The following is a 27,905-nucleotide window of genomic DNA, read 5'->3' on the forward strand; positions in this document are numbered from 1 at the left end:
ATCGTGGCGGGCCGCGGTCCGGGCAGGTCACCCGGGTGAGCACCTACCGGCGGAGAGAGCATTGCTGGGGCGCACGCTTGGCACCATGACCCAGACGCCCGCCTTCGACAAGCCCAAAGTGAGCGCGGGGGGGCCTTGGGGTCCGGGGGGTCTGGCACCTTGTCTGGCTGGAGGGCGTAAGGGCGTCCACACCCCGGGAGCAAACCCGGGCCCCTGCAGCCAGCCGCTTTCTTCCCTCAGCTCAGGCCCCCGGGGTGCCTCCGGGCAGTTCAACGAGAGACAATGAGGCAGGGAGTGTCCTGAATCCCGAGGCGCCCCCGGCTGGCCTCCGAGTTTTGCTTCTGCCCCTGACTTGTCCTCTCTGAGTCTCAGTTTCACTACCTGTTAAATGGGCCTTGTTGGCTCCGCCAGCACCGGGTAGCCGTGTGAACCTAGGCAGGGGGCTTGACCTCTCGAACCTCAGCTGCAAAATGGGGCCCAGTGTCTACACCCATAGGCACCTAAAGTGTTGCGGAAACAGCTTTATGCTCCGACACTGTGATGGGTTTGCGAGCGCTGAGGATCTCGGGTTTATGGATAGGCCAGTCGGAAGGACCGTGCCATAGAGCCGAGGGAGGGGAGCAGGGCGCCCCTCTCTCCCCACGAGGGGCTGAGTGGGCTTTAGGCCTTGGGTTCATTCCAGGCCAAGCCACAGCCACTGGCCCCAAGGGATAACTCCGTGGTCCCTCCTCCCACCAGCTGTGGCGTCTTGGGAATGGCTGGGTCAGGGAGGGTCTAGGCCCACTTGGCAGGGCTTTGGAGCACTGAGATTCAGTCCACAGAGGGGAAGGGTCCAGGAGTCCGCCCAGCAGAGTGAATGGGCTAGCAGGGTTTGAGACTGCTGGGGGTGGGGGGAGGGGTCACAGGAAGGAGTGAGCTGTAATCAGACTCCACTTCCCTCTCTGAGAAATGGGTGCGAATGATGACGGCAGATACCATAAAAGACTTGGTGAGTATCCCATGTGTGTGCGTGTGTGTGAGTGAGAGAGCGAGAGAGAGAGCTGGGTGAGAGCTGGAGGAGCTAAGGCCTGCCCCTCACTGCCGATGCCCTCACCGCAGGGTAAATGCTCAGCTACTCTGCCACAAGTCAGTGCTGGGGAGCGCTCCTGCGGAGCCCTACCCCACGCCTCCCCCGCACGTTGTCTGGGTGCCCCCATCTTCGGTGCCTCTTTCCTTGTGAGGGCTTCCCCCCCGCCTTTTCTTTTTAAAATGCTTTTGGATTCCCTCTGCCCTTGGCGGGGGAACCACCTTACCTTGTTATGAATCCTAAGGCAGTAGACAAAGCCCCCTGACTGGAAGCGACCTTGGAGCTATGGAGATGATAGGTAACACTTCTGCAGAACTTGCTGTGTGCTCCACATCTGTCCCTGCAATACTTGTAACAGCCCTGTGAGGGAGAGGTCATTGTTACCATTTTTTTGGCCTCACCCAATCCTCTCTGATTCCAGCTGGTGGGTTACTTCCCCTCTCTGGGCCTCAGTTTCCACACCTGGGAAATGGGCCCCACCTGCTTGTGGGTGTTGTGGTGGTGGTGTGGGGCGGTCCAGAGTTAAAAGGGGGTGCTTGGGAGGGAAGGTAGAGTGTCCTCCTCTATGTAGGTGAAGATGTGATTAAATTGTATATTGCAAGGAGGGAATGTGCCTGCGCTGGCGGGAGGAGCAAAAAGGAGCCTGTCTCAGCCACTGCCGCTCCCCGCCTCCCTGTGGGGGGAACAGATAATCAGATAATCGTGAGAACTAGAATTAGTAGCTGGAGCTAATTGAGTTGTTAGGGCTCTGTGCCCGCTACCGTTCTCAACACATTACCTTTATTAATTCATTTGATTCTCTCAGTGATTCCATGAGACAGCTGGTATCATCCCATTACACAGATGAATAGAGGGAAGATTAACAAGGCCTAAGATCCACAGCACGGAGGTAGCCAAGCTGGGGTTTGAGCCCAGAGTGGGGGGCTGGCTTCAAAAATCCCATGTCCCATCCAGCTTTCCTGATATTGCCTTTGAGACGCCTCTGAGGTAGAGGTGCCAGTGCCCAGGTGTAGGCCTGTCTGGGACAGGAGTCTTTGCTGGGCTGGTTGGCTTCTTATGCCTACCACCAGGTGAGGCCCAGGGCCCCGGCCAGCTTTAAGAAGGCAGAGCAAGGGTGTGCTTTCCAAACTTAAAATGCTGAGTGCCTCGTTAACATTCAGACGCTGAACTGGTGGGTTTGGGGTGGAACTTGAGAGGGGCCCGTCCAAGCTCTCAGGTGATGCTAATAACACTGCTAGACCAGGGACCAACCTCGGTTTGAGGAGCAAGGCCTTATCTGGTCGCCTCCCTGGTCTGATAGTGTTAATCTAACAAATACTTCCTGAGTACCTGTTGGGCACTGGAGGAGGTATAGGGAAGGTGGAGTGGTGGCCCTTGCCAGTCTCCTTCTACACGAGGCAAGGCTGGAAAATCCTGTGGTGCTCAGGAGTTCTTCGGCATGGAGGACAATGCTGGTCACCTGCCGATTTTTGTAATAACAGCGGCTGCCGGGTACTTTCGGTGATTTACATCGCAGCGTTCTCTGGACAAGTGGACGAGGTAGATATCTTCATCTGCCTTTACGTTACGGATGAAGTAACTGAGGCGTGGGGAGGGGAAGTGACTTGCCCAAGGCTACACAAAAGGAGTACCTGAAAGCTGTAGACAGGCAAGCGAGTTGGCCCAGGCCCGGAGCACACTTTCTACACTCTCCCTCCCCGATGCAGAGAACTGGGGCTAAATCTCCCACATCATTTTCTTTTAAGTAAGCTCTATGCCAGGGGTGTCTGGGTGGCTCAGTTGGTTAAGCATCGGACTCTTGGTTTCAGCTCAGGTCTTGATCTCACGGGTTTGCGTTGAGCTCTGCACTGACAGTGTGGAGCCTGCTTGGGATCCTCTGTCAAAAAATAAATAAACTTAAAAAAAAAAAAAAAAGTAAGCTCTATGCCCAATGTGGGGCTTGAACTCACAACTCTGAGATCAGAAGTCTCCTGCGTTACTGAGCCAGCCAGGCACCCTGCCCACAAAATTGTTCTTTCTCCTATTTGCATGTTTACTCTGTATCAGGCACCATTCTAACTGCTTTGCCTATGTTCATCCAATGCTCACAGTAGCCCTTTAAGGTAGGTCTTCTTCATTGACATCTGAAGAAATGGCTCAGAGAGGGGAAGGAACTTTATGCAAAGTCACACAGCCAGAAAGCAGAGCTAAACTTGAACCCAGTTCTACCTAAAACTGCCTAAAATTTGCAAGGCCAACTGCCTTGCAAATTTGCCCTTACCACTTTGCCGGGAAGGCACTTAGAATCAGAGTAACCTTGGGCTTCAGATGGACTGAGGGTGGATCCCTGCCTCACTGCTCAGCAGCTACAAGAGCTCTGGTGGACATTTCTCTGGACCTCTGCTTTCTTCTCTGTAAAATGGGTTGGTTCAAATCAAAGTCGTGGGATCTTGGGGAAATTGTGCTGAGTGGCACTTGTGAAGCCCCCGGCTGGCAAGCAGCAGGCCCTTAAGTGTGTTTTCCTTCCCCCCCAGGACTGCCGTGGGAGCCCCGGTGCCCTCTGGGAGGCCCCCTCCACCTTCAGAGTCTTTCTCATCTTTTGGACTTCCTGCCACAAAGCCCGTTGTTAGCACTTATGTGGGCTTTCAGTACTTTTTGGTTACTAGAGCCACCTGTGTTTAAAAAGCCCCTCAAAGAGCCCACCCGGCCATTATAACTCAGATGGCCCTTGGGAGAGAAGGGAATGAATGAGATTAGATTTCAGGGAAACCTTTTGTTTGACAGAGGAGGCCAGGACCAGAGAGGGTAAATGTGGTCACACAGCGAGGTGGGGGAGGCTGGCTGCAGTTCTGATTCTACGTCTAATCTTGGGTTGGCTTGACCTCGGTGGGAAGGGGCCCTGTGAGCTGGGAAGGACTTGTCGACGACTTACCCAGTTGTCCTAGGAAGGTGCCCCCCTGGGGTGGGGAAGGATAGCACTGTAGCCTGGCTTTGGACAGGGGAGAAGAGGAGGCCAGGGGGTCCAAAGTGAGGTCCAAGCCTATCTGTACCCAGAGTGTTGGGGGGCAGGCTCACCCTCACCCCTTAGGGTTCTGAGGCCCCAGAGCAGCAAGGTGAGGGAAGAAACAAGCTTGGTGTCCTTGTGACCGTGGAAGCAGAGGAGTGAGTTTTCCTCTCTGTACAGTGGGAATGAGATGTGTATGAGCCTATATAAAACCTAGTGCAGGCCTGGCTCAGAGCGGGGCACCCAATGCCGGCCGCTCCTGTTCGTTATCCTTGTCCGGGTTCTCAACCATTCTGTTTAGATTTTACCAGTATTGACTCAGCTCTGATCTGCAGGATGAAGGGAGCGCACTGTGGCTGTTACAGCCTCTGGCTTTGACTCAAACAGCTTCCGGGGCACTCAGCCATCTGTGGCTGAGGGCTGGTTCCTTAATCTGTGTCTGTCTCCCCACCTGTGAAGTGGGGAATAGCTGTGTCGAGCTCCTAGGCTGTTGCTCCACAAGATGTGCCCCTGGCCGAAGACACGCCCTCCCATCTCTGAGACGTCTGGGGAAGCTCACGGCAGCAACTGAATGCTCTGTTCTGCTCCATCAGGCCCCCAGGAAGCAGGTGGCACAAGGAGACTGCTCGGCCCCTTCAGGTCCACGCCTCTGAGCTGCATGAGCTCAGATGGGGCCGAGCACAGAGGACTTTCTAGAGGAAGTGTGGCTGAAACAGCTTGTCAGCCCAGGGCCGCTCTGCCTCCTGGTTTTCCCCCAAAAGTCAGCTGAGAGGCCGTGGTGGCCTGTGGGCACCGGCTCATTGCCAAGACCGGGGCTAGGGAGGGAGAGGGTGTCCGGCTGGCTGTGGGCACCTGTGGTTCATCCAGGTTCTGGGGGCTGGTCAAGGAGTCCTGTCTACACTGCCCTCTCCCAGCCCAAGGGCGTAGGTCGGCCCCTCCCTTGTTTCAGGGAGAGGACACAGCACTGCTGACCTAGAACAGAGAGCGGAGGAAACGGTCACTTGGTCACTCGACGTGTGCTGAGCGCTTTTTGCTGTGCTGGGCACTGTCCTAAACACTGAAGATCCAGCATCACGACCCAGAGTCCACACTTTCAGGGAACTAATAGGGAGACAGACGTGTTAAGTAAGTTTCAAAAGTCAGCAGGATGAAAACAAAACCGAATATTGTGTTTGGGGGCGCCCGGTTCGACTTGGGTGTGCTTTGAAGGCACACTGCCTGCCGGTTAGGAGCCAGAGTCCGATCTGGGAGTGCCTGGCCCAGGAGTCCATGACCTATGTCCTTGTCCTGGCTCTGCCACGGACACCTCGGGTGAGTGAATGCACCTCCCTGGCCCCCACCTGGCTGGCTGGCGTCCCCTGAGAGCCAGACTCGGCACGTCTGCTCATGCCCCCACTGTGCCCAGCACCTGGGGGGGAGCTTTTAAGTTTTGGTAACTGAGGATGCTTCCTGCTCCTCTCTGGATTTCATGCGTGCCGTGTTTTTCAGATGCTGCTTGTGAGTCGGCCTCCTGGGGAGCAAGTGCAGGGGAGTGGGGGAGGGACTCCCTTGCAGAGAGGTCGGGTGGCCGGGCACAGGTCCGGTGCGCGCTCCGGGGCGATGGTCTGGCCTGTGGGTGGGACGTGCGCTTGGAGACAGACTTGGGTTCTAACCCAGCTCTGCTGCTATCAGCCTGGGCAATGTCAGGCAGGTCACAGAGTTCCCTGGAGCTCAGCAAGCCCATCTGGCCTCTGTGGCACCGGGCTGATGTGTATACCTCTGTAAGGTGTACCTTGCCTGGAGGTCAGGATTAACTGAGATAAAGGACCTAATAATAGTAGGCAGCTGGTTATTGCTATTGCTGAATCACTTATGGTAGACTCCCTGAGGCCAGGCCTGCAGGGAAAGTCTAGTGAGAGCTCAATGTGACTCAGACCTGGGTTCAAATCCTGACTCTATCACTGCCTGCCTTTGTGTCCCTGGATACTTTTTGAACTTTCAGTTTCCACTTCTGTCAAATGGTAGTGAAGTTCCCGCCTTGCTGTTGTTAAGGATGAAATCAGTTAATGTGTGTGGATGGTCCAGTATGTCGTGGATACTCAGTAAGTTAGAAGCTGTTCCTGGTTCCTGCTGTTCCTGCTGTTCCTTTTTCCTGAATGGGGACAAGAGAGCAGGGTCTCCACCCCAGTCTTGGAGCTTGCACCCCATTATCCTCTGGGGCATGCTGACATCTTCGTGGGTAGTGGCTCATCTCCAGAAAGTTCCATAAGAGGCCTGCCTGAGGAGCTTGGGCTGCCTGAGGAAGGGGGTTCCTGCCTCTGCTTCTCCCCTGACAGGAGTCAAGGCAGCTTTCCGGGAAGCCCCAGGAGCGGTGGGACCTGTAGGACACAGCGGGGCAGCAGGCCCTGCTTTCCCTGTCCCCGGGGGGCTCTTGCCTCCTGCCTCTTTCCTCCTCCCTCCCTGCACTTCTGCCCCGGTTAGCCCGTGCATTCGCGTGGGGCACTCCCAGTCCGGTCCGTGCCGCGGCAGGTGTCTCCTGTGGGTGCTTATCTCTAGTCCTGACTCCTGGGCAGCTCTGGCTTCTGTTCTGGCTTCCCCCTCACCTCCTTTCCACACGGCAGCCAGGAGGCACTTCTAGAGGTGACCTCCTATCCCAAACCCTTCCGCGGATCCGGCCGTAACCGTGACCTGTCCCTGCCCTCCACCCCCTTTCTATGGCCGCCTCCTCTCCCCACTATATCGTTCTCTATATCAGGCCACTTCCCTCCCTGCTGCCTGATCCAGATGTTTGCACCCGGGGCTCCTCTGCCTGGAGCCCTTCCCTCTCCCTCCTCCTTTCCCCTGTCCAGCTCTTCCATTTGTCCCTTCTCAGGGGGAGCCCTCGGGCCTTCTCCGTAGCCTCGTGCAAATCGTCTTCCCCATCAGCGTTTAAGCCTGCCCCAGTCACTCTCACGCTACAGACCATTCTCTGGACCCACCTCTCCCTCTAGTCCTTTCTCCAGCCTTTTCTTCTTCTTCAGGAGTAAAATTCTGGAAAGAAGAATCTAAACTTTCTCCTTTTTTTTTTTTTTTTTTTTTAAACCTCTACTTGTTTCTTCCCCTATTCCAGCGTGGATTCTGTCCCCCTCAGGCCTCTGGGATATTTCCTGTAGGATAGTGCTTCTCAATGTTGGCTATGTGTATTTGAATCTAACGATGATCCCATGTGCAGGCCCAAGGATGTGACTTCACGGACCAGGTTGGGCCTGGGTGTGGGTGACTTCCCAAAGCTTCCCAGGTGCTCCTAATGGGCGCCCAGGGCCGAGAACCTCCCCTCCAGGTCCTGTCCCCTGTGGCCTTAGCCCAAGGGACATGTTTCTGTTCTCCTATTGCTTGATGTCTGGCAGGACCTCACTGTATCAGTTTCCTGTAGCTGCTGTGTAACAAATAACCACACGCAGTAATGGGAATTTCAAACAATAGAAATTTTCGGGGCACCTGGGTGGCTCAATCGGTTAAGCAGCCAACTTTGGCTCAGGTCGTGATTTCACGGTTCATGGGGTCAAGCCCCCTGTCGGGCTCTGTGCTGACAGCTCAGAGCCTGGAGCTGCTTTGGATTCTGTGTCTCCCTCTCTCTCTGCCCTTTTCCCACTCCTCCCTCCCTCTCTCTCTCTCTCTCTCTCTCTCTCTCTCTCTCTCTCTCTCAAAAATGAATAAACATTAAAAAAACCCACCTTTTTTTAAACAATAGACATTTTCTCCCTGTTCTGGAGGTCAGAAGGCCAACACCAAGGTGTCAGTAGGGTCACACACCCTCTGAGAGACGCATCTGTTGGCAGCTTCCGGTGGCTCTAGGCTGTCCTTGGCTTGTGACCACTCAACTCCCATCTGCCTCAGTGGTCACACTGCTAGGAGTTTTTCTTAAAACCCTGCCTCCCTCATAAGGAGATGGGTAATTGCATTATCTAGATAATCCGGGATAAACTCCTCAGAACTTTAAACCACCTGTTTTGCCAGGTGAGGAAATCTGTATTTCTCAGGATTCAGATCTAGCCATATTTGGGCGGTTACCATTCTGCTGACCTGCTGGGCCACTCCTCCTCAAAATCTTTTTTGTTTTGTTCATTTTGAGAGAGAAGAAAGAGAATCCCAAACAGGCTCTGCACCCTCAGCGTGAAGCCCTACTCGGGGCTTGAACCCCCGAACTGTGAGATCATAACCTGAGCCGAGATCAAGAGACGTTGACTGACTGAGCCACCCAGGCGCCCCTCCTCCTTAAAATCTGATTGTCCCTAGGGGCGCCTGGGTAATTCAGTCGGTTAAGTGTCCGACTTCAGCTCAGGTCATGATCTCGTGGTTCGTGGGTTCAAGCCCCACATCGGGCTCTGTGCTGACAGCTTGGAGCCTGGAGCCTGTTTTGGATTCTGCATCTCCTTCTCTCTCTGCTCCTCCCCTGCTCACACTCTGTCTCTCTGTCTCTCTCGAAAATAAATATTGAAAATTAAAAAAAAAATCTGATCGTCCCTTGCCTTCTGCACACCACACTCCTGGTTTCTCTTCTGCCTCTCTGACAGCTCTTCTCCAGGTTCAACCTCCCGTGTAAAGCCATTGGGTGCTGGTGCTCATGGAGGCTTCCTCTCTGGCCCCTTTCTTAACACCTTCTCCCTGGTGAGGTCATTCAAGGCCACGGCTTCATCATCCATATTCCTACTTGCATTGCCAGCCTCCATCTCAAAGTACTCTAGAACTTTCCTTCCTGGCTCTGTCCTTTTACATGTGGAGGGCTCAAAGGTATCCTAGCTTAACCAAGATCAAACTGACCATGTCTCTCTCCTCTTACCCCTGCCCTACCTTCCCTCTGAGCGCTGGGGTTTCTTCCTGGGCTGCGCCTAGAGCGTGGGAATCGCTACCCATAACCCACCAAGGCCTAACCCGAGGCATCATCATTGACCCCTTTTTCTGTCCCCCTGCTTTTCCATGTCCTCTTTGCCACCCTGGTTCGGGGCACCATCATCTCTCATAAACTTGACCTTCATAGCCTCCAGCTGGTTTTGCTCTGAGTATCTTCCCCCTCTAGCTGGCTTCAAACCCTGTCATAACTTCTCTGTGCTCTCAAGTTAAAACTTGACTCCCTATGGCCTGGGTGGTCCTGCAGCCCCTCCAGCCCCACCACCCCTCTCTTCTTGGAGCCGTGTTTTAGTTCTTCTCCGCACCGCATGTTTTCCTATTGCCTTTGCCTGTGCTGTCCCCCCTGCCTAGAATGCTCTTCCTGTTTTCCTCCTCACCCTGCCTTTGCCTCATTGGTTCCTCTCTATCTTTTGGATCTTGGCTCAAGCTCTGCTTTCTCCAGGAAGCCATTGTTGGCCTTCTAGCTGGGTAAGGTCTTTTGTTTATTATCTCTTCTGTAGGACTGTTTATGCCTCTCAAGGACTTGTCTTGGCTTGTGAGTGTACATTTGTCACCGTGACATTTACTTCCACTTCCCTTGCTGGACTGTAGGCATCACAGGAGCGGGACTCTGTCCCTTAAGCTTCGCTCTCCATTCCTAGCACCCAGCAGGGCCTCAGCAGTTTGGTGAATACAGGACTCTTCACTGGCAGCGTTTCGGCATCTGTTACGTGCTGGCCTAGCGCACTACATGTGTGAATGTGGTTAAGCCTCACGAAGCCCCAGGAGAGAGGCATGTTAACCGCCCTATTGGACGGATGAGGACGCCAGGACACTGGAAGTGAAGTAACTTTGTCCAGGCCGCCAGAGAGGGAGTGGAGGAGCCTGGATTCCAGATCTGACCACAAAGGACCCTGCCTCTCTGGCGGGATCCTCAGCACAGCCACGTGAGGGTTAAGGATAAAAAACTTCACAGGCTCAGGGAGAGGAGGGCCCCTGTCCAGGGTCACACTACTGCTTGGCAGTTCCCTGGGCTGGAAGCTTCAGTGTTCCCAATGCTGACCGTTTTTCTGTTTTTTGAGAATGCAATGAACAGTTAGCTAAGTGGGCATTGAACTTATTTTGTCAGGGAACCAACAGCTCCTCTGAGCCTGGGGGTGAGTGCCACTGGCTCCTTTGCAGGCTGGATGACTTCTGGAAAGATCTGATTACTCGGACCAAATTCTGGGAGGAGGGCTTGGCAGCTCTGTGCCTCTGAGGCCCGGGGCTGGGTTTCCTCTACAGGAAGCGGCTCAGGTGGGTGTTCCTGGGATTCCCGGGAGCCGGTGGCTTCCTCCCCAGCCAAGGTAGCTACTTTTGTGTCCAGGTCCCCAAGTTCCAGAGAAGGGCCCAACCTGGAGTTCTCTAGATCTCCCCCTGGCCCAGGAAAAGTCACTTTCCCGCTGTCTCCGAGTACCTGGTATGCTCATCTTTTTTTTTTTTTTTTTTAACATTTATTGATTTTTGACAGAGACAGAGCGTGAGTAGGGGAGGGGAGAGAGAGAGGGAGACACAGAATCTGAAGCAGGCTCCAGGCTCTGAGTGTCAGCACAGAGCCTGATGCGGGGCTCGAACTCACAGAGTACGAGATCATGACCTGAGCTGAAGCCCAACACTTAACGGACTGAGCCACGTAGGTGCCCCTGGTATGCTCATCTTAACCGCTTCTGGAAGATGCCCTGGCCGAGAGCAGTGTCTGCTTCCTGTGGGCCATACACATCCACCTACACTGTCTTTTTTTTTTTTTAATGTTTATTTTTGAGAGAGAGAGAGACACACACACAGCGACAGAGACAGAGTGCTAGCGGGGGAGGGACAGAGGGAGGGAGACACAGAAACCAAAGCAGGCTCCAGGCTCTGAGCTGTCAGCACAGAGCCCGATGGGGGAGGGGGGGTGGTCCTGAACTCACGAAGTGTGAGATCATGACCTGAGCCAAAGTTGAACACTTGACTGAGCCACCCAAGCACCCAACACTGTCTGTTTTGTTTTGTTTTGTTTTTTAAATCCTTAGAGTTGTTCGTGGAGAGGGAGGCAGAAATACCCTGTTTTGTAGCTGAGAAACTGGTTCTGAGAGATCAAGAGTCTTAGATGAGGTCACACAGCCAGCAAAGAGGCAGATCTGGGAGTCCAGTCTGATGGGCCGTCTCCAAAGCCTGTGTCCTTAAACTCCTGGCTTTGTGTGTCCAACATTTGTTGGGGTTGTGTGTGTGTGTGTGTGTGTGTGTGTGTGTGTGTAGAGAAAGATCACCAAGATGGCCAAGTATGTGGTACCCTTTCTGGAATACTGGAAGGATCTTGTGTCGCCTAATATTGATTCCTGATAATTGTGCTTAAGTGACATCTGCTTTTGCTTTTGAAGATGGGGCCTGTGTTTTGAAGTCCACTGTGGATATTCACAGGTCCAGGAAGTCTGTGGTCAACACTTTTGAATACTGGATTTTGTTGACTGAGTTGGTGGAGAGCAGACACTGCCTGGGTGGGGACAGTGGCTGGGGCTCCATAGCTCCTATGGTACCATGGTTGGCCTCGTGTTTAAGAGCACCGGCTCTGGGATTGAACTTGGGTTACAATTCTGGTTCTGCCATTTACCAGCTGTGGTTGAGAACCAAAGCACTAGGCTGGGTTCCTGCCTCTATGGCTTGCTGTGTGGCCTTGGGCAAGTTATTTAACCTCCTTGAACCTCAGCTGTGGTTGAACCTGTCTGTGGTCTTAACTGTTAAAGAGCTAGAGATGACCATTAAACCCGCCCCACAGATGAGGATTAAACAAGGTGGTGTGTATAAAGAGTTTAGTGGGGCATATGTGGTAAGTGTCCAGTTGATGGGACTAATGGTATCATGGTCATTGTTAACGCAAACCCTCTGGAAGGTACTTCAGGCATTCATGGGTGTCTGTTCCTCTACCCCCTTGTAGGTGGAGCTGCATATCCACCTGGATGGGGCCATCAAGCCTGAAACCATCTTATACTATGGCAAGTAAGTCCTTGGATAAGAGACCTTCCTCCGCAACATTTGGGGATATTTGGGGGCCCACAGTTCAACCCAGAGGACTCTGGACAATTCCAGGGTTGTTCCTTCCTATATCTCCATGGAATCAAGCTGGCCCCCCGGCCGGAACAAGGTGGTCTGTGGACAAACGAAGGCCCCTCAGCTCTGAGCGGGAGACCCACAGCCCAAGTCTTCTGCTTTCTGTGCTTCTCTTTCTTCCTGCTGCCAGGTGAGCCAGGAAGAGCTTGCCCTGCCTCACACGCAGACAGGTGCACACACACGTGCGCACACACACACACACACGAGGAGGCAGTCCCCAGGACTGAACCGGTCACTGTGTTTTGAATCCGTAGAGTCTATGGCAGGTGATGCACCCACACAGGATGCTGGGACCATTTGCCGAGCATCTCCTCGTGCTGGGCCGCTAGGCTGAGCCCTCTCCTTGAGTCAGTGAATTTAATCCTTCCACACTTGGAGGAGGGAGGGTGTTGCTATCCCCATGTCACTGAGGAGAGCCAGGGGCCCAGAGAAGTGAAGGCAGTAGCCTGAGGCCACATAACCATAAACAGAGTCTAAAATTGACCCAGGGTCATCTGATCCCCAGGGCTTTCCCTATGTGACCCTGGCCATAGCCTGCTGGGGGATGTGGACAGGAGGCCCCTCCTCTGGGGGCCATTCTTCATCTTCCAAGCGAGAATGTGCCTCCTGCCTCGGCTCACAGGCACGTGGGTGGGTTGAAGGGTCCCTAGTGCCCCCCCAGTGAGGGACACCCGCCCCTCCCTCCCCACCTCAAGGGCTCATGGTGGCCCTTCTCTTGGGTCTAACACTTAACAGCAGGGACTTTAGAGGCCAGTGGGTCCGGATGCAAATGTGAGCACACCATTTCCTTGCTGCAACCTTGGCCTCTTTCCAGAACTGACCTGGGAGATGGGGGCCCCTTCTGCCACCCACCCCTCCTTCCGGGGACTGTGCTCTTCACCTGTTTGCTGGGCACTCCTTCCCTGTGGAGCTGGGAGGACTCCGCCTCTCTCGTTGCCTGGAGCAGTTCAGCTCAGACCCAAGTGTGAACACTGCTCCGTCAGCCAGAGTCCCCTGGCCTCTCCAGATGCCACCGTTCCAGAGAACTAGCGATGTTGGGGAGTCTGTCCCCCAACTCTCCGGAGCACCTCTTCTACCTCCGAGAGCTGGGGACAGAGGTCTGGCGGGAACACACTTCTCCACCTTGTCCTACTTACACAGACCTCACTCTGCCCTAGGGAGTTGCTACTGATGTAGTTTTTGACTCCCCTACGTCATTGACCTTGTGCTGAGCGCCATAGAAGCGCTGCACCGGGGCTGACGTACTCCATCCTCACGACAGCTTGTGAGGAGGTACCACTGTTGTCCCCATTTTGCGGAGGAGGACACTGAGCCCTGGCAGGTGAGGGGACTTGTCTAGTAAGCATGGGTGTGGCCCCGAGTCCACACCCTGAACATTAACTCCTGCCAGCGGGAGGCTTAGGGGAAGCCGTGCACAGAAAACCCTTAGCTCGGGGTTAAGCACGGTGTCCATAAAGGGCATTTAATGATGGTGTTATTAATTATAAGTCGTGGCTCCTGCTGAGTGGGGTGAAGCTGCTTGGCTTATCTTGGCCTGTCCTTTGCCCGTGCGGAGGGCTGGCCGTTCCCCCAGGGCTCCTAATGAGGCCGTTAAGGCGGGTTACTGGCACGGGGATGGGATCTCCTGGCAGGTGCTAGTTCAAGGGGTCAGAGGGCACGTGGTGGTGGAGCAAGGAGGCCTGAGTCCGGGACGGGGTAGAGAGAGGAGGGAGGGGAACCGCCCCTGTAGGGATGCTGGTCGGATTTGCTGTCCCCACGTCACCTTGGCATCAGGAGCAGGGGAGGGGCTTTGTGGGCCCCGGGGAAGGGGTGTCACAGGTGCCAGCTGGAGCTTGAACTCGAGGCCAGCAGGCGGGGGAGCAGGGAGTCGGTCAGACGCAGCTGTGGATGCCCATAAACACACTGGAGGACTTCCTGGGTGTGGTGGGCTGAGGAAGGAAAGAAGGAAGACCCTCCCTCCCTCCCTGTCACCAAATCCAGTGGCGCCTCTTCTGCCTCTGTGATTTGGGCCTCCGTTGACCATGTTCGTGCCCGCTGCTTCCCTCTGCTCCTATGATTCTGTCTTCTCGGGTGCTTCTCCTACCTCTTTCTCGATCTCCTCGTGACCCTGTCAGCCGTTTTGCCAAAGCACGTTCTGAATGTGGGCTCGCTCTCCTCCCTTCGCCGCCCTGGCCTGAGCCACCAGCATCCCCACCTGGACTGTGGCAGTGGCCTCCTGACTGGTCTCCGGGTGGCCGCTCTGGCCTCCCCCGTCTCCTGTCCCCACAGTACTGTAGTCAGAACAACTGCTTAAAGCAGAGTCTGACCAGCACCCCTCCCCTGCTCAAGCCCTCCCACACTCCCCGCTTGCTTAGGGGCAAAGCCGAAGTCCACCCATGGCCCTTACAGACCTGCAAAGCTTGTGTGGCCTCTCTGACCTCTTCTGCTACTTAGTCCACACTGGATGTTTCTCAAACCTGCCAGACTTAATAAACAGAGAGGTTGAGTAACTCTCCCAGGGTCACACAGGCTTTAAGGAACCCAGTCCGTCAGGCTTTGGAACTTGCTGTCTTACGCTGGACACGTAAATAGCCTCATTGCTTCTCTGTTCCCTGAAAAGAAAGTACTGTCTGTTTTACTGACAAGGATGTGGAGGTCCCCAGATGGGACAGCTCCTACCCTGGGTGATTTGGCACCTACGGCAGGGGGATGGACTTTGACCTCCAAATCCTGAGCTCCTCTTCCTCACGGGGCCCTCTGGCCAGGCTCCCTGTGGCCGCATCACCCACCACGGCCGGAAGAGGACTGGCCAAGGCAGGGCTGACTGGGGCGTAGGGACCATCTGAGGACCAAGCTTGGTCCCGGGTGGAGCCTTTGCTGCCGAGTGGCTGTGGTGGCAGGAGGACCCGGGGCCCTAAGAGGAACTCCTTCTTGCCTCAGCGTTGGGTCCCAGACTGGAGCTTTACAGCTTGGTCTAAGCAGCTTCTGGAGGCCCAGTCGTGCGTGAGATCCTGAAGAGTGTCTGTCCCGTTTGTTTCCTGCCGGGACTGCGACAGTAGCTCTTGGATCTGTTACCCGCACGGCGGCCAGAAGGAGCACTGAAACCTCTTTACGCCGCTTCCCTGCTTGAAATCCTTCAGCGATTTGCTGGTGCTTTGGGGGTAAGGCCCTAACTTAGCCCCATTGGGCTCCGCCTGCCCTCTGGCTCATCACCTACCACTGACCCCACTCTGAGCTCCAGCCTCCCTATGCCTCACCTTCCCTCCTGGCTTCTGCCTGGAGCCCCTCTTGTTCCCTCTGTCTCTTTCCTAGTTCTGCTTAAGGGGCGCCTGGGTGGCTCAGTCGGTTAAGTGTCTGACTTCGTGATCTTGCGGTTCGTTAAGTTCGAGCCCCGTGTCGGGCTCTGTGCTGACAGTTCAGAGCTTGAAGCCTGCTTCCGATCCTGTGTCTGCCTCTCTCTCTCTCTTTCTCTCTCTCTCTCTCTCTCTCTCTCTCTCTCTCTCTCTCCTCCCCACTCATACTCTGTCTCCCTCTCTTTCTCAAAAATAAACATTAAAAAAATTTTTAATTCTGCATAACTGTCCCCTCCTCTAACCGGCCTCCTCTGACCACTCTGTCAAAAGATCTCTTGGTGGCTGATGAGGAGAGAGTCTGGAGAGGGGGGCACTAATGGGACAGACATTTAGGAAGGAAAATAAGTGGGACTTGGGGACTGGCTGCTGGTGGGCAAAGCAGATGGAGTCCCAGGGGAGGCCCCCCACCGTGGGTTGGGCAGCTGGGGGGTCGGAGGGGCTGTATTTAGGGATGTGGAGCGTGGGGCAGGGAGGGGAGAGGTGGCAGGAGGTAGGTGGTCTATCTTGGTCACTGCTGTCCCATCCAGTGCCCGGCCCGCCCTGGGCCCTCAAGTGGTGGTGTGTAGAGGCAGAGATTTCTGGATTTTCAGGTGAAAACCTTGAAAGGGGAGGAGTCCATCCGGACAGGTGTGTAAAAGAGACAGTCTGAAAGCATGTCAGGAGGAAGAGCCCCGCCAGGAAGCAGTGGTCGTGGGGGCTGGAGGAAGACCGGTAGGGGAGCCGCACAGAGCAGGTCCAGCAGGGCCTATGCAAGCGTGGCCACTGCCTCTGACCACGTGAGCGCCAAAGCCTTCCTCTGCTGCCACCACCAGCTCCCAAACACAGCACTTAAATGGTCCTGGCTCGGGGGCGGGGGACTCGGTCCCTGGGGATGACCTTCCGAGGGTGGCCTCGGGGCAGGCTGCCCGGCAACGGAAGGATCAGGGGGCCCACGCTGCCCTCTGTGCCGGGACCACACCAGGGATGCCATCTCCCCCCACGGTGTCCTGTGGGGACACGGGGCTGGGGGGAGGCGGGGGGGTGGGGGCTGGCTGCAGACTGGGGGTCACTCCTGGGCCACCGGGAGGAGAGGAGTGCCTACGTCGGGGCCTTAGGGATTTATGTGGGGAAGCATCGTAGTATTTTAGTGACCGAAGTCAGTAAAGAACATAAACACTATTCAAACTTCTGTTTCTCTGGCGATTCCTTCCTTCCTTCCTTCTTTTGTTCTTGCTTTGCGGATAACCGGCTGCTCCAGCCTGATCTAGTCACCTGATTAACCGTTTGCTCCTATTTTTCGTCTCTTGTGGTACTTGCTGGAGGCGTTTCGCTGCTTTATTTTCCATTCATTTTATTATATCCTTACGATGATTGGCGCCATATTCTTTTAGGCTTCTGGGAGCCCTTACCCTCTGGTTGTCCCCTTCCTGAAAAGGATGCTGTGTTTCAGGGACGTGACCTCTTCGCCTGTCCCCGAGGCTCTTCGTTGTCAGGGTTTCAGGTTTTCTTCTGTTCTCTGTGTTGTTTCCTCAGAGCCCCTTTGGTCTCCTGTTTTGTCCCTTCGTGGTAGAAGCGTGTCTTGAATGTCTGGTGTTCTTAAAAGTGGGGCAACTGAGGCCCAGGGGGACCCGGGAGTCGCAGCAGAGGAGGCCAGCCCACCTGCGCACCCCGCTGCCCGCGGCTGAGAGGAGGCTCCGGTCCAGAAGGGCTATTCTGGGCGAGCCCCACACGGGGTCTGTGGGCAGAGAGGGGAGACCGCGCTGAGGTGGGTGGCCGGCCCCCCATGCCTTCCCATGAGCCTCCACCAGACACTCCCAGCTCAGTGCGCAGGACGGGCCTCTCTGATGTGCCGGCCAGATGGAGGACGGAGGGGGCAGGTCTGGCGCCTGCCCCGGGCATTGTGTTGCTGCAGTTAGTGCCCCGATAACCCCTGACCTGGCAGAAGCCCAGCTGGCTCTCCCCACTCCTGGGGCTGAGGAGGAAACTGTGGGCTTGGCCTGGCAGCTTCTCGGGTCCCAGGCACCAGGGATGTGCGTGTGTATGTGTACAGACTTTAACTCCGGTTATCCCCTCTTACGACTCCCTGGCTGGTCACAGCCTTGGGGACAGGAGCTGCTGGAAGGATTCCAGTCTGGGTTCTAAACGCCCCAGGCCTCAGTTTTCCCATCTGTTTAACGGGAGGAGTTGGGTGGAGAGATCCCCGGGTTTCCTGTTCTGGCCCCTCTGAGGGGTTGGTTGGGTCCCGCTCAGGAGCGGCCCACTGCCCTCACGGTTCTGTTCCCAGGAAGAGGGGGATTGCCCTCCCCGCTGACACCGCAGAGGAGCTGCAGGACATCATCGGCATGGACAAGCCCACCAGCCTCCCAGATTTCCTGGCCAAGTTTGACTACTACATGCCTGTCATCGCGTGAGTCACCCCCCACCCCCGCCCCAGGCTCTGGGTGACTCCCATTCCCTGTGGCCTGTGCCTCCACCTGTGGGGTGAAACCCCAGTTCTGTTTCTCATCCTTGTGTGCATTTGTGTGAATCTCTCCCTACCTTTGGGCCTTGAGTTTTTTTCCTTCTGGAACGTGGGTATAACGCACTGATGTTTTTCTTCAACTTCTATGGAAAAGTGACCGGGGGTGAGGTCAGGAGCTCAGATCCTAGTGTCTGATCCTGTCACCAGATAACTGTGACATGGGGAAAATGTACCCTCTCTGGGCCTCTGTTCGCTTATCTAGACAGTGGGGCTCATGATCCCATCTACCTCCTAGGACTGGAGTTTGGAACGGACACAGCACTGTCCTCAGCAAGTCCCCTGTTACGATGAAGATACCTTCATGGACAGCCAGGCACTGGTGTTTTTGTTTTTTAATGTTTACTTAGTTTTGAGAGAGAGAGACAGAACACGAGCAGGGGAGGGGCAGAGAGAGAAGGAGACACAGGATCCGAAACAGGCTCCAGACTCTGAGCTGTCAGCACAGAGCCCAACGCAGGGCTCGAACTCACAGACCGTGAGATCATGACCTGAGCCGAAGTCAGACGCTTAACTGACTGAGCCACCCAGGCTCCCAAGGCACTGGTGTTTTCATGTTACCTTTCATTCCTTCCATTTTTTAATAGCAGAGTCTCTTTGATCTAGAAGAGTAAGTGTGCAGCTCCCAGAACTGTACTCTTTGTGGTTGTCGACAGTCCTGCCAGGTGGACATGCTCCTTGTTCGCAGAGGAGAAATGAAGGCTCAGGAAGTATAGGAGCATGGCCAGGACCACACAGATTCTTCCCCTGGTGCCACCTTGAGCTTCCTGGCACGAGGCAGAGTTTCCCAGGGCCAGTGAGAGTCAAGCCTTTGCAGTCTGTGCTTCCAGAGCTCCAGAAGGGGAAGAGGCAAACGGGTTGGAGGCAGTCAGGGAAAGCTGCCTGGAGGAGGAAGTATGGCCCAAGCTTTGGGATAGATAAGGTGTGATGTAGTCCAGAGGGCTGGACCTGAGGAAAGGTTTGGAGCACGTGCCCAGTATGGGTTGTTGGAGGGCCAGTGAAGAAGGTATTGAGGCAGATGGAGGCCGTTGGCTAGATTCACCATCTGACCTACTGTAGGTTTTATTTTTTAATTTTTTTTAAAGTTTTATTTATTTTGAGAGAGAAAGGAAGAGCATGAGCAGGGGAGGGGCAGAGGGGGTGGGGAGAGAGAATCCCAAGCAGGCTCCACGCTCAGCCCGGAGCCGGCCATGAGATGAGCAGATATCAAGAGTCAGAGTCAGATGCTTAACTGACCGAGCCACCCAGGCGCCCCCTACTGTAGATTTTACGTTTTGCTTATTCACTTGCCTGCCTTGCTCAACTGTAGGCACTGCAGGGACGGGGATTTTGTCCGTCTTGTTTGCTGTATCCCCTGGGCCTAGGACCGTGCTGGTCACAGTGGGGAATGAATGCGTTCCACACCTGTGGGGGTGGGGGCAATCTGGCACCCTCTTCCTGAGAGGCCAGCTCCCCTGCGGCAGGTCTGAGGTCCCAGACCCAGGCTCTGCCCCTGCCCCACAGGGAAGGCAGCAGCTGCCCCCCACCTCATCCGCAAAGGCATGGTCCCCTTTTCCTGGGAGTTGGCCAACTTCCCCAAGACACTTCCCTCACACATTCTAGTAACCATTTTCTGTTTTCACTCTTCATGGTGGAAACTTCCAGCTAGGCACAGTTCATTGTCACTTGAGAACTTAGAATGGCCCTGGCAGGTTAAATGTGCCTTGCTTCTAGAGCCAGCACTCCGCTACCAACAAAACCACTTCGAGCATCTGTCTGTTCTGCTCTAAGCACTGGCCTGGGTGAGTTTTTTGATGTTTAACGTGTTTGTCCTCATGATCACGTTTGACGTGAGCGGCAGGCTGACTCACCAGAGTCCTGCAACCGATAAGTGTGGGAGCCGGGATTCAAATCTGAGTCGCGGGTTTTTCCCCGACCCCAGGGTACACTCTGGATTTGTCCATTCTCTCTCGCCTTAGTTTTATTGGGGTATAATTGATAAATAGAAATTATGTGCCTTTAAGGTGTTTTGATGTGTATATCCATTGTGAAACGATCATTGCAGGCAAGCTAACATATCCATCACTGTGGATAGTTACCTTTTGCTTTTTTAAAAAAATATTTTTTTAATGTTGATTTGAGAGAGAGAGCGTGAGTAGAGGAAGGACAGCGAGAGACAGAGAGAGAGAGAGAGAGAGAGAGAGAGAGAGAATCTAAAGCAGGCTCTGAGCTGTCAGCACAGAGCCTTGACGTGGGGCTTGAACCCATGAACCATGGGATCACGACCTAAGCCGAAATCAAATGCTTAACCGACTGAGCCACCCAGGCGCCTCCCTTTTTCTTTTTTCTTGCCTGTGTGTGTGTGTGTGTGTGTGTGTGTGTGAGATGGGAACACTTAAGCTCTACCCTTCTAGCAAATCTCCAGTATGTGATACAGTATGGTTACCTATGGTCACCATGCTGTACATTAGGTCTCCAGAACTTACTCATCTTGTGGAACTGAAATTTTGTACCTTTTGCCCAACATCTCCCAATTTCCCCTTTCCCTGCTCAACCTGCCCCTGGCAACTACTGTGGTACTTTCTGCTTTTATGAGTTGGACTGTTTTAGATTCCACATGTAAGTGAGATCATGCAGTGTTTGTCTCTCTGCGTCTGGCTTATTTCACTTAGCATAATGTCCTCCGGCTTCATCCATGTTGCAAATGGCAGAATTTCCTTAAGGCTGAAAGCTATTTCAGTGTGTGTGTGTGTGTGTGTGTGTGTGTGTGTGAGAGAGAGAGAGAGAGAGAGAGAGAGAGAGATTTATCCATTCATCTGTCAGTGGACCTTGAGGTTGTAACAATGTCTTCACTGTCGTAAATAATGCTGCAGTAAACATGGCAGTGCAGATACCTCGGTGAGATTCTGACTTCATTTCCTTTGGACAAATATCCAGAAGGGGATTGCCGGATCATATGACAGCTTAGTCTTAATTTCTCAAGGAACCTCCACACGGTTTTCCACGGTGGCTGCAAAAATTTGCGTTCCTGCCAGCAGTGCACAGGGGCCCCTCTTCTCCACATCCTCACTATCACTTGTCTCTTTGATCGTGGCCATCCTAACAAGGTGTGAGGTGTGAGGTTGTGGTTTTGATTTGCATTTCCCTGATAATTTGTGATGCTGAACACCTTTTCATAAAACCGGGCCATTTGTATGTCTTTTGAGAAATGTTTATTCAGGTCCTTTGCCCGTTTTTAAAATCAGATTATTGTTCCCAACCCTTCTCTTCCCTTCCCAGGGGCTCCCGGGAGGCCATCAAAAGGATCGCCTATGAGTTTGTCGAGATGAAGGCCAAGGAGGGCGTGGTGTATGTGGAGGTGCGTTACAGCCCGCACCTGCTGGCCAACTCTAAAGTGGAGCCGATCCCCTGGGACCAGGCCGAGTGAGTGACCACCTGGAGGGGCCGGTCCCAGGCTATGGTGGGATGGGTCAACCTGACTCGGGGGCAGGCTGGTAGGAGCCCCTGACCTAACGTTACCCACCCTGGTCCTGTCCATGCCCTCAGAAAGTTAAGGTCCTGTCCTTAACTCTGTCACAAGAGACATTCCCAGCCCTCATCTGGGCTGGCTGGCTGGCCTGCTGTCTGATTTATTTACTTATTTACTTACTTATCTACCTTTGGAAAAAGTGTGCATCTGTGTCTTGCCTCCTTTGTCCCGGACACAGACCCACAGTCTAGAAACATTAACCCCCTCGTCCAGTGACTTCTAGGTGTCCTGTTCTAACCCTGTGATTGAAGTGAGTGTGGCCCATTCTTGCCCCTCTGCCGGGACCCCAGGGGTCTCTAAGTGGCATTGCCCAACCCCACTACCCCCTTCTAGCTACAACTCTGATACATGCGGACTAGTGGGAATCTGAGCAGGCGGGCTTATCAGTGCCCGGCACCCACAGGGAGGGTTGTGTCTGACCAGCACCCCCCACCCCCGCCCCACACACCTTCCAGTCTGGAAGTGCCCCAGCAAGCCGGAAGTGGGGTGTGCCAGGGCTGGGGGCCATGTCTTTCTCCCCAGAGGCGGTGGGTTCATGGGGGCTGAAGCCGCTTCAGAAGACTCTTCTCTCTCTCTCCCCTCAATGCCCCCCACATCCCAGTCCCGGGGCTGTGTCCTTTAGACCTTTGCCTCTGCCCCATCCCTACTCTTCTCCCCACACAGAGGGGATCTCACCCCCGACGAGGTGGTGGCTGTGGTGAACCAGGGCCTGCAGGAGGGAGAGCGAGACTTTGGGGTGAAGGTGCGGTCTATCCTGTGCTGCATGCGCCACCAGCCCAGTGAGTACGCCCTCAGCCCTGCCCCGGGCCGCCCCTCTGACACCGGCCGATCCCCCAGCCTGGCCCTGGAGCCACATCCGGGCTTCCCCTGCCCCCAGCACCATGGTGTTTGTTGAGCCCCTCAGCAGGACCTTGGGGCTTCGGGCTCGGAACTCCTGGCAGCCGAGAGACGCTTCTCCCCAGGGAGATCAGGCCTGACGGCCACGTGACCTGCAGGCAGCACAAATCCAAAGGAACCTGAACAATAGAAAAAAAAAAATCTAGGCCAGGTTCCATGTACAGAGACTCGCACGTATTTTCTCTGATCCTTGTAGCAGCCTGTGAGGTAGGATGGCCGTTGTTTCCCCTCTGATAGATGAGGAGACTGAAGGGCGGGGGAGCCTCTCTCTCCTGTCGGGAAGGCAGAAAGGCCACGTGAGAACACGGGGCCATCTGGTGCCAAAGCCTGTGACTGTTCACCCATTTTTAAACCCTTCATGATGCCTTGATTTGTTAAGAGGACGGAGTATGTTAGCAATACGTCCAGTAGCGCTCGTGTGGGGTCTGTTCTGGGCTTCCGTGTTAAACCGGGGGGTCTCCATCTCCTCATGAGCCAAGTGAGGCTTAGCTCACCCCGCCCCCTCGAGGGCAGAGGTGGGGTCAGGTGAGACACAGCCATTTGTTGTCTACCAAGCCAGGCCCCGCCCTCGGCACTTTCCACACAGGGCCTGGCCAGGGGCCGATGCGGTGGCAGCTGGAGTCCTCTCAGAGGAGAGGAAAGCGAGGCCCTGGATGGAGGGGTTGGCCAAAGGCCACGTGCTTAGGCCATGGCCAGTGGGATCTGAAGACCCGACGTGGGCCCCCCGCCTTGCCGCTGGGCTCAGGTTGGGGGACAGTGAGCCAGGGCGGGGGGCCTCTCCTCGGTGATGCCATCAGAGACCCGGTGGGCATCTTGCCCACAGACTGGTCCCTGGAGGTGGTGGAGCTGTGTAAGAAGTACCAGCATCAGACTGTGGTGGCCATTGACCTGGCTGGAGACGAGACCATCCAAGGGAGCAGCCTCTTCCCGGGACACGTGCAGGCCTACGAGGTGGGTCCCGCAGGACGGTGGGGAGGGCGACACCGGGTGAGCACCAGGAGCTGGCTTCCACCCAGGAGGGAGAGGTCACACAGACTGGGGTGCGTGAGGCCTCCACGGTCCCCTAGTGCAGCTTAGTTGGGTCTTGGGGGTGCTAGACATTGGGAATTTGGTATAAACAGAAGACTCCCCCTTGGTGTTGGGAGTACTATGTGTGAACCTGTTTCTTTCTGTCTGTACCTTGCTATGTGAACCTGGGTGAGGCTGCCCCTTCTCTGGGCTTCCGTCGCATCTGTTGGCATGACAGAGTTAGAGCAAACATCTCGAAGCCTGACGATGCACTTCCCGTGGATGCAGCGGGGGCTTTAGAGAAGGGGCTCTGGAGTCTCCCCTCCAAGATTCAGAGCTCGGCTCCCCACCTGTTCGATCATCGTTCTGTTACTTTCCTGGGTCTGTTTCTCTCCTTGTAAAACAGGTATCATAATACTTGTGGATGTTAGGTAACATATACAAACCATTTCATATGGTGACAGACACATAATAACTGTCTAATAAAGGGCAGCTGCCACTTAGATTATGATGACACAAACAAAACCCCCCACTTCCCCATCTTGAAGCAGGCCAGCTGACTGGGCGTAGTTCAAGGCTGCCAAAACTCAGACCCAGAGTGCGGTGAAGGTCAGGCTGCTGGTGCCCCCCAGGCCGCCCATGACTGGCTCTTGCCTTTCCAGGAGGCCGTGAGGAGCGGCATTCACCGCACTGTCCATGCAGGGGAGGCGGGCTCCGCGGAGGTGGTGAGACAGGTGAGGAGGCGGGGCTGGCGTGGGGCCCTTCTCCCCGCTTCCTGCCCACCTGGCACTAGGCTCCACTTGCTTCTCTGCAGGCCGTGGACACGCTTAAGACGGAGAGGGTGGGACACGGCTACCACACGCTGGATGACGAGGCCCTTTACACCCGGCTGCGCCGCGAAAACCTGCATTTTGAGGTGAGTGGCCGGGGAGCGAGGGGACCGAGGCGGAAGGCCAGGGGCCGCCGGGGCCGGGCCAGTGTGGCAGGACTGGGCAGTGGGCATCAAAGCCGCCAGGATGGAGGTCACAGGACTCGGCAGCTGGGAGGCCAGCGTGGCTGTGCGGAGAATGGTGTCAGAGCAGGGGTGACACCCTGGGGTGTCCCAGCCTGGGGTCTGGGAACAGTGTGGCCTGGGGGCACGCGTGCCAGCTATCTACCTGCTCTTCCAGGTCTGCCCCTGGTCCAGCTACCTCACTGGCGCCTGGAAGTCGGACACGGAGCACCCGGTGGTTCGGTGAGGCCCAGACCCTGGGGCCCATTCGGTTTTGTACAGCAAAGTGAAGGGTGGGAGGGAAGTGCAGGGGCTGGGTGCTGGCCCACGCGGGGCCTCTTGATAGGAAATCTCTCTAAGGCCTTGGGGAGCAGGTGCTGCTGTCCTCACCTTACGGACGAGGAGCCCAAATTGCGGGTGTACTATACCATGCCGAGGAAGCCCCGCTCCCGAATAGTGGACCGGGGCCCCCTCACTCTTGTGGCCACAGCACAATGTTCCGCTGGCCTTGAGGTGGGACGGGTGCTTCCACGCTCGATTTGGCCTCCTAGGCATCAGGAAGAGGAGTCTTTCCAGCTCGTGCGATCCTGGCACCTCCGGGTGTTCCCCCCAAGCACCATCTTGAAGCTTTCCCATGGTGGGGGGGGCGGTTCTGGCCCATCCCAGCCTGCTTCTAACCCACCACCTAACCAGACACCTTGGCCCTTCTTCCAGCTGTCCTGTGACTGAGCCCCGGGGGTGGCATCAGGCCTCAGGAGGGCAAAGCCACCTTTCCCTGACACAGGAGAAGGCGACAAGAACTTGGGGCCACCGTGGTCAGGCCTGCACTGGTCTGTCTGCCAAGCTTAAGAAGGGAAGGAGCTCGGGCTGTGATCGGATTACAAGGGGGTCCTGAGGTCCGCTTCAGGGTGGTGGAGCGTGTGGTACCTGCTGAGCGTCCGAGCGCAGGTTCTTGGAGGCACACGGGAAACAGCCTGTGGGCTGGAGAAAGGTTCATGGAGAAGTGACAGCCTCAGGAGATGGGGGAGCAAGAGGGCCTAGGAGAGAATGCAGGATAGTGACGTTTAAGGGACAGTCTGGTACGAGGAGAGCCAAAAGTGTGCTATCTGAGAAATCAAAAGGGTTTTAAGACCAGTCAACAGTGTATAATTGTGCTACACAAGTCAAGTGAGGTAAGAGCCAGGAAAGGCCTGGGTTTACAGAGACGGTGATCTGGGATTGTGCCAGGAACCCTTTCCACGCGGGGCTGGTTGAAGAGTTGATGCCAGTGGGATTGAGGGTGAACAGGGTGGAGTCCAGACAGCTCCCTCAGAGTGCGGGCTGTGAAGACAAAGGCTCCAGAGGGTGCTGCTTGCTGGGCCTCCCCGCTTTCCAGGCCATTCATAGATCCCAGGCTGAGCCCTTGATTTTAGAGGTTGTGACACCCCAAATCCGTCCCGGCAGGAGTATCTCTCTGGCCCCACACGTATCTCACCCTGTGTCACATTTCTCCAAATTCCTCCTCACATCACTGTGTCCTGTAGTGCCACTTCAAGAACACGGAACCTCATGGTCTCTGCTCTGGCACTTGCTGCCATGTGACCTTGGACACGTCCTTCTCCGCTCTGAGCTTAATCGATTGCCCGTGTTCACTGAAGAGGGTGGCCCATCACTAGATTGCCCAGGGCTTCCTTCCATGCTCTCTGGTTTCATATGATCTGCCATTCTACCTGTTCCTCTTCTGCCTTTGCCCAGCTCTGGGCTGGTCAGATGGGTCTGTCTTGAGTTGCTATTTACGTGGCATTACACAAGTCGCCTGAGCTCTCTGAATTTTCTTCCTTTGTACAGCGAGCAGCTCTTCCAGGTCTAAAGGTGCTGCAAGGCTCAAGGGAGGGTGAAAGCCAATGTGCGGTGACTGTTCACCGCAGAGTAAAAGGAGGCTCTTCCCTCTCCCCCTCACCCCTGTATCCAGGTTCAAACGTGACCAGGCTAACTACTCACTCAACACGGATGACCCTCTCATCTTCAAGTCCACCCTGGAAACTGATTACCAAATGACCAAACAGAACATGGGCTTTACTGAAGAGGAGTTCAAGAGGCTGGTGAGTGGGCGTGAGGCCTGGTGGCCTTGACTCTTGGCCCTGGGGGTGTGTGAGGCCTGCAGGTCTTGGCCAGGGCCCGGAACCTCTGGAGATGAGTGACTTTGCCTCAACGGGCCAAGCCAAGCCAGACCTAGAGGTAAGTGCCCTCTATGGATACGACCTCAGGCTGGTGTGCTGACCTGGTACCAGGTTTTTCAGCCTTTGCCTGGATTGAGTGCCTGTAAAGAATCTGATAAAAACTGTCCACTCTCTCTCCAGAAAGGTGTGCTCAGCTATAATTCTGCACACATTTCAGGCCATTCATAGATCCCAGGCTGAGCCCTTGATTTTAGAGGTTGTGACACCCCAAATCCGTCCCGGCAGGAGTATCTCTCTGGCCCCACACGTATCCCACCCTGTGTCACATTTCTCCAAATTCCTCCTCACATCACTGTGTCCTGTAGTGCCACTTCAAGAACACGGAACCTCACGGTCTCTGCTCTGGCACTTGCTGCCATGTGACCTTGGACACGTCCTTCTCCGCTCTGAGCTTAATCGATTGCCCGTGTTCACTGAAGAGGGTGGCCCATCACTAGATTGCCCAGGGCTTCCTTCCATGCTCTCTGGTGTCATCTTATCCACCATTTTGGTCCTTCTAGAACATCAATGCGGCAAAGTCCAGTTTCCTCCCGGAAGATGAGAAGAGGAAGCTTCTTGATCTGCTCTGTAAAGCCTATGGGATGCCATCTTTGGCTGCTGCAGGTATGTTCCTGGCTGATCTTCTGGGCTGCCGACCTGCCTTGGCTGCAGCCTGGCTTTCTGTGGGATTTCCTGCAAGAAGCACCCCCTTCCCCTCCTGGGCAGTGCCAAGAGTGTGTGGGGACTCCCTGGCCACGTGGTTTTAGGTGACGGCGCCTCTCACTGGATCAGCTTACCTTCTGTGTAATGCTGCCTTGAGGCTGGTCTCAGGGGAGAGTTTCTGAAGTGTAGTCCCAAAGGTCTTGGCAACTTGGGTTGTCACCATGGCCACCTAAAGTGAAGGGCAGGGGAGCTGGGCCTAGGTCCTAGCTCTGTTCTGCTTTCTTACTGTGTGATCTTGGCAAAGCATTCTCTCGCTCTAAGCCTCAGTCTCCCCATCTGCAGCAAGGGTTCCTCTCTGGCTCTGATATTCTGGGATTTTCTTACATCCTGGGTACCAGAAGGTGCCTAACCTTTCTGTGTCTCTGACCTGGCAAGCAGGGCAGCGTCTCTGAAGACATCACGGCCACCTCTCCAAACCCTCACCCTGTGGATGGAGCCTCCCTGACTCTGGGGCCTGGAATGACACTCCTACCTTTACTCCTTCAAGGAAGACCAGGGTTCCCATAGTCAGCTACTGCTGCTCTTGAAGCCTGTGTGCCTGTTTCTGTACACGTGAAAACTTCAGCACGCTGTATCTCTCCTCGGACTGTGGACCAGAGTCTGGTTGAATCTGAAACCTTCCTATGGGGACTCATGCTGAAAATCTGGTGCTCAATAAAGAAGCTAATGACTAGTGTTGTGCAGCGCTGTGGTCTTGGGCGGAGTGAGAACAGAAGGAGGCTGTGGGTTCC

At 55.1% G+C, this 27,905-nt stretch overlaps 1 protein-coding gene across 2 annotated transcripts; it reads left to right on the forward strand.

Annotated features, from left to right (window-relative positions):
• Position 1: 1 nt before the first annotated feature.
• Positions 2-27,847, forward strand: ADA (adenosine deaminase). 2 transcript variants are annotated; one of them, XM_047069498.1, is made up of 12 exons: positions 2-118; positions 11,848-11,909; positions 17,616-17,738; positions 21,108-21,251; positions 22,021-22,136; positions 23,078-23,205; positions 23,925-23,996; positions 24,077-24,178; positions 24,432-24,496; positions 26,205-26,334; positions 26,973-27,075; positions 27,553-27,847. In XM_047069498.1, exons 1-12 carry the CDS (start codon positions 86-88, stop codon positions 27,564-27,566), a joined length of 1,092 nt encoding a protein of 363 aa, XP_046925454.1. In that variant the 5' UTR covers positions 2-85; the 3' UTR covers positions 27,567-27,847. The 2 variants fall into 2 exon arrangements, with proteins under 2 accessions (XP_046925454.1, XP_046925455.1); XM_047069499.1 differs by lacking the exon at positions 2-118 and adding an exon at positions 955-988.
• The last annotated feature ends 58 nt before the right edge of the window (positions 27,848-27,905 follow it).

The sequence above is a fragment of the Lynx rufus genome, unplaced genomic scaffold, assembly GCF_022079265.1.
Source record: "Lynx rufus isolate CCGP_SWC_20201006 ecotype Redwood Valley unplaced genomic scaffold, mLynRuf1.p SCAF_8, whole genome shotgun sequence".
Lineage (NCBI taxonomy): Eukaryota > Metazoa > Chordata > Mammalia > Carnivora > Felidae > Lynx > Lynx rufus.